The 6,398-nt window shown below is 53.0% G+C and overlaps 1 protein-coding gene across 1 annotated transcript; it reads left to right on the forward strand.

The window, feature by feature from the left end:
* Positions 1–4,210: 4,210 nt before the first annotated feature.
* On the forward strand, positions 4,211–5,503 carry LOC127309962 (uncharacterized). Its single transcript, XM_051340669.1, has one exon. The coding sequence runs from the start codon at positions 4,211–4,213 to the stop codon at positions 5,501–5,503; it is 1,293 nt and encodes a 430-aa protein (XP_051196629.1).
* The last annotated feature ends 895 nt before the right edge of the window (positions 5,504–6,398 follow it).

Genomic DNA, 6,398 nt, shown 5'->3' on the forward strand with positions numbered 1-6,398 from the left:
GACCGGAAGTTCTTGACGAACACGTCCTCGAAGCTTTCCCAGCTGTCGATAGATCCTGGAGGAAGTTTCTTTATCCAAGATCGTGCGGCTCCACTCAAATGCACCTGGATGCTTTGCATAGCTGTTGCTCTGGTTCCTCCTGTAAGCTTCACCGTCTCGAGATAATCAACTAGCCAATCCTCTGGATCTTGAAGGCCGTCGAATTTTTTGAAATTATCAGGTAACTTGAATCCCGAAGGGACTCGAGTTTTTCGCACTCTTCTCGTGAAGCACGGCAAGCCACACATATCCTCGTCGTTTAACTCTGGGGACTGCCGATGTTCCCTCCTGCTTTGTCGCGCTCTGTCGACCCTTGCTTGTGCTGCCGTATCTCTTGCTCCACTTGGTCCTTCAGGAGCTGCTGCTGCTGCCGCAGGTCGTGGACTATTTTGCCTTGCTGTTCCTTCGGGAGGTGTTGATACAAACGCCGTCCCCATGGCTCCAACTCCTGCTATCGCCATGTCGTACAGTGTTTCCCTTGGATCTCCTGGAGGTGGTTTAGATGCGAGGATAAAAGCTTGTGTCGCCATATACCCAGCTTCTGGTGTCTTAGGGATGATGTTTCCTCTTGTGTCTATCGACATAAAAGACATGTCGAGGTTTTGGACCAAGTGCTCTCTTTCTCCTTCGGGTACGTGTTGTAACCTCGATCTTGCTCTATTCCGAGCCTCCCTGTGACTATCACCCGAAGTTTTAGATTGTCGACTCAGCTCTGCCCTTCTCCTGCTGGATGCAGATGCTGCCTCCTTTCTTCTGTTTAACTCAGCTGCCTGTTTTTCCAATTCCCTTGCAGCTCGTGCGAGCCTATATTGATATGCTTGTAATTCCTCTGGCGTGGCTGTGGTGGCCATTGGTTCTGAGCCGTCCATAGCTCTCGCGGCTCTATCCCATGCTGCTTGCGGGAGTCGAACTCTGTCTCGTGGTTGTGGCCCGATATATTTATTGCCTAGACCTCGTCGCAGATCAGAGGGATCAACGTATGGATTTCCCAAATCGTCGAAAGCCTCAGATGTTTCCTCCTGGTCATGGCTTGGCTCTCCGATGACATAAATCTGATGATACTTTGTATTCAGATTTATGCTGGGTTTGGTGACACTATCATTAAGATTGGCGAAGACCTTGCCCACTGTAATGGATTTGTCGATGAAGTTGTAGCTGTCATCACTGCTTGAGCCATCGCTTATATATGAGTCCGCAGATGACTCAAACGACATGTCGCTGAAGATCTTGGCGAGTTTTCTCTTGCTCTGGTGCTGATGAAGCGTGACGACGAAGTTTCTTCTTCTCCTGATTCAGTTGACGATGTATAGCTTGAAAATTCGGAATCGACCGCCGACGATCCCGACGAAATCGGAATTTCGACACGATACGATCCTTCTTTCTCGACGCGAAAGTGAAACCTTCCGAACGTCATCTCCATAGGCTACTCCAGATACGCATATGCATCCAAACGGGAGGGCGGGTGAGGAACAAAATCGACAGGACCAGTAGCGATCTGTTTACCTCGATCCATTGCGTTGCTCGCGGTTGATGAAGTCGATGATTTTGCGGTTGATGAAGTCAACGATCTTGAACGTGCCATCGAGACCAGATCCTTGACGCCTCTAATCCCCACAGATGGCGCCAATTGACAAGGTATTAACTTGTCAATGCCTACGGGTTGTAGACTAGGGTTTAGTTGGAAGTAGAGGGCAAGTAGATCTCGAAGGTTTCAGCCGAAAAGTACTCGACGATTATAAAACTAGGGTTTGAGAAACAATGATTCGATGATTTCTGTGTCCCTCGACTCCCCCTTATATAGGAGGCGGAGCCGAGGGATTCGTGTAGTACAAGTTACAGAGTCCGGGAAGGTTTCTAACTCATCCCGCAAGATTACAAATAACACTTCCTATTACAACTCTAGCTTTCCTTAAATATATCTTGGGCTTCCGAATCTTCTTATTCTTCGGGTAGTGGGCCTTCAGTAAACCCCGGGTACTATCTTCGGCAGGTCCATTTGGGATGCCTATGTCAAACAGCATTTTTTAGGCTTAATTGCGAAAACCATGTGAAAGCCAGGATTTGAACTTGAGATCTGGGGCTCTGATACCATGTTAACCTTCATGCACTAGCCAATTGAACCAAAAGTCCGAACTGATGGAAAAGGCTAGCCAATCTACATATACACTTCACAACATTCACCACCTAACCCACGCAGCCAACAATTGTCTGCGTCGATACCGATGATGATGTTGGCAAGAAGAAGAGGGACAACCATAGGACCAACGACTTCAACGACGACGGAGACAAATGTTTGTGCGATGTGTGGCTCGCGACCAGCCATGACTGCATAAATGGTGCCCAGCAAAAGGGCAAGGTCTACTGAGCCAAGGTGGTCCAAGAGTACGAAAAGAGAAAGCGTCACAAGCCCCACGAGATGCGCAGCGAACGCACGGAAGAGTCCATCGGAAAAAGATAAAACTACATCAAACAAGAGACCTCCAAGTTCTGCGCCGCCGTTGATCATGTTGTTGCCCACCCCGAGAACGGCGCGGGCGTGATGGCACTGGTAAGTAACGAGCATCGTGATTCCATCCATCTATTGCGGCATTTAGCATATCATAAACCTAACTTTTAGCTATTATGTATCAAGGGCCTTGGAGAAGTTCAAGGCAACATATAAGAATGCTTCTATATGGTCTATTGTTGGGAGAAGCTGGAGGAGGCGCTAAAGTGGAAGGTTGGCTATGCGGCCTACCATGACGCTGTTAAGAATGGGACAACCACGTTGGTCGTCGACGACGAAGACGACGATCCTGGGCAAACCCTTCCACCTCGTCCCCGGGGCCATAAAGCTACCAAGACTGATTTTGCCCGGGAGGGATCATCCCTTGCGTTCATCCAGACCTTGGAGAAGATCATGGCCGACTCTCAAGCCGTCCCGGACAAAAGAGAAGAGAAAAGACATTTGGAAAAAGAGGCCGCAACTGGCATCTACCTCAACCTCATCAAAGAGGTCATTAAGGTCCAAAAGATGGATGTCGAGATCAAAAAGGACATCAAGGCCAAAATGTGTGACGCCGAGGCTAGAATGATGGACGCCGAGGCCAAGATCCGGGCAGAGGACACAAGGATCATGTTGGCTGACTTGGGCAACATGGACGACGACTTGTGCCTAGTTCGTGAAGAAGCGCGCCGAAATCCACGCGCGAGACGCCTGATCTGCGACGCCATTGTCAACCACCATGGCCTCGTTTTGGACTAAATTTGCTGTCCTGGCCATGTTTGGGCATCTCTTGGACTACATTTTGTGTCGTACCTTGTGTGTACAATATGATGGACTTATTTGAGACCTCAACTTGAGCCAATATGTTTATGCTATTTGCTTGTTTCTCCTATTTTTGTTATTTCAGAAAAAATAGCCCGTGACGAATATGTGTCTGGCCGTTGTAGACACCCCTCGGTACAGACGAACGCATAACCATTTTCGCGTCGATAAACCAACCCAAACGAAACATGATCATTTTCGCGTTCGAAATACGTCGACCCGTTTTTTTTTTGCGAAAGACCCGTTGAAGACGCTTCTAAGGCATCCGTAGGTGTAACCGGCGGCCGAGTTAGAACACGTCTACAAATAGAGACGAGCGAGCCGGAGAGCCGAGAGGTGGAGTACAAGTGGGAGCCCGCCTCACTTTTCGGTGTGTCCGACGTCCCCGGTGCGTCCCCTGTGGGATGGGGACGGGCTCGGGTCACCGGACATCGTATCGGGCCGCGCCGGACAAAAAATGGACTTTGCGAGACGCGGCTGAAACACATTTTTTATCCGGCGCGCCCAAATCTCTTTAGAGAATGCTTTGGGGGACGCGGCTGGAGATATTCTAAGGCATCCGTGTGGTGTAATCGGCGGCCGAGTTCAACACGTCCACAAATAGACGAGCGAGCCGGAGAGCCGAGAGGTGGAGTACAAGTCTGGGACACACGAAACACGAAACACGAAAACCACAGGCACAGACAAGGGACTCCATATCCTGTTCGGCCGTCGAGTCCTACTCGAACTACTCGTCGTGTCAAAAAAAAGAAGTTCAAGAAAGGTGCATAAATACCCGAGCCACGAGAACCTAGGGCCGCCGCACGCACCAGAAACGCCAGCTTCCCTCTTGCGCCGCCGCGGACGATCGAGCCGCCGCGCGCCATGGCGCAACGCCCGGTTACTATCCCGGAGAGCGATCAAATCACCGCCTTGTCCTTCTTGAAGCTCGTCCGAGTCCAGCTCGCGTCGTCTTCTCCGGCCGTCTACGAGGAATTCCTCAGCCTCCTGCTGAGCTTCGGCGTTGGAACGGGCCCCAGTCCCGACGCCGTCAAGGACCGTGCGTACGCGCTCCTCCGCGGACACCCCGACCTCGTCCGCGGCTTGGCCGTCTTCCTCCCCGGCGAGGACGCGCCGGGGCCCGCACGCGAGGACCCCGCGCCCACGCGGCCCAGAAGGGACCGCTGCCCTACGCCCGCCGTCGTCGATGACGTCCGGAGGTTCCTCCGTCAGGTGAAAAGCAGGAAACCGGAGGCGTACGACAGCCTCCTCGAGCTGATCTTCGACGCCGGCCACGCCAAGGACCTGAACCAAATCTACCGGCGGGCCCTGGAAATCTTCGGCCACCCGCGCAGCTACTTCCTCAGCGAGTTCGTCAAGTACCTCCCGGTCCCGACGGAGCTGGAGCGCGCCTCGTTACCGAGACGCCGCGCGAATAAGGAGACACGGCCAGAATTAGAGCACCGTGCTCACGCGCCCAAGCGCAAGGAGCCATGGCCGGAAGAGCACCGTGCTCACGCGCCCAAGCGCAAGGAGCCGTGGCCGGAAGAGCACCGTGCTCAAGCGGCGCCCAAGCGCAAGGAGCCATGGCCGGAAGAGCACCGTGCTCAAGCGGCGCCCAAGCGCAAGGGCACCGCCGCCACCGTCGTCGCGGCCGACTACCCCAGCAGCGCGCCGAAGAGGCCCCGCTCCGAGGACCGGAGGACGACGAGCCGCCGCGCCAATTCCCCCGCCGACGCCGACGCCTCCAAGACCCCGTTCAGGGAGTCGTGGGAGTTCGAGACCACGTACACGAAGCTGGTGGCCACGGTCACGCGCACCGAGGAGCTGCTGGAGCAATACGAGAAGCCGGAGACCGCGCCGCCGCCGCGCGGCCGGCGCGAGTTCGAGGAACTCTTCCCCGACCCCGAGTGCCTGGAGGTGCTCCAGGAGATGTACCAGGACATGTTTGATCGGATCCGGGCCGCGCTCGAGGACGGCGCGCGCACCGAGCTGGCGCTGAAGACGATCAGGCGCAGGCTCGAGATGCTGGAGCAGCTGGCCGTGAGGAGGGCCATGGAGTGCCGGGACCCCGCCCGCGTCGAGGGCAGGATGCACAAGCTCGCCGTCGATCGGGTCAAGGTTCTTCTTAAGAGACGGGCCAAGAAGGCCGCCAGGATGCGTGAACTTGCCAGTTAGTAGAATCAATCATTCCGTGCTCTTGGGTGTTGGTTGATGTACTTGCGTTTCCTCGGCTTTGAGCTTTTCACATCAGTGCCTGCCAGGTGAACTCTACACGATGAGAAGACTCTCCAGTTGAAGAGCGAGAGATGTAAATATGATAAGCGAAGCCATATTTGCATTAGCATCAGCTTCAGCATCGTGATCGCGATGGCCCGTGCGCGATGACGATCAGAAGAGGCTCGGGTCGGGCGGCATGCATGGTAGGGTTTCAGGTGGCAGCTGATCGACCGGTTAATCTGGCAACTACCAGTAATGGAGCGGCCGGTGATCCTGTGTATGGAAGTGTTTCTTTCTGTTGAGTAATTTCATTTTTTTCATATTACTTTTTTTCAAGAGTAAACAAATTGCGTACCATCATATAGATAGCAGGTTCGGTTACAAGATGATAGGGTAAAGGTGGCCGATCTTTCGATGAGACGTGGATAGATCGATTTGTTGGTGGAGTTCGTGCTTGACGATCCGACTACACTTGCAAAGATCGTGCGCCAATGCAATCGCTAGGACAATCTCCGGGAGTTACTGATCTTGCGGATGCACGATCAGCCTGACCAGCGAGGGTCTTAATTCCTACCTGAAATCGAGAACAAGTAAGAACTAATGATGCAATCAGAATATTGCGGATGAAAGATGAAAGCTTTATTGAAAAAGGTGAGATTCCGAATAGTCGGTCTTGTTGTGGGCGTTGGCCTCAAAAGAAGTACACGAGAGTTGCTACAATGGCTAACTTTTAGTCTAATCAAAATCCGAGTCTAAACGTGACGGCTATGGGGGTATTTAAAGGAGGAAAAGGTGGGGTTTCGGCCAGTCATACATATGGTGGCCGAACCAAACCCTAGAAAACCTTTTCCCC

Source organism: Lolium perenne, chromosome 6 (assembly GCF_019359855.2).
Source record: "Lolium perenne isolate Kyuss_39 chromosome 6, Kyuss_2.0, whole genome shotgun sequence".
Lineage (NCBI taxonomy): Eukaryota > Viridiplantae > Streptophyta > Magnoliopsida > Poales > Poaceae > Lolium > Lolium perenne.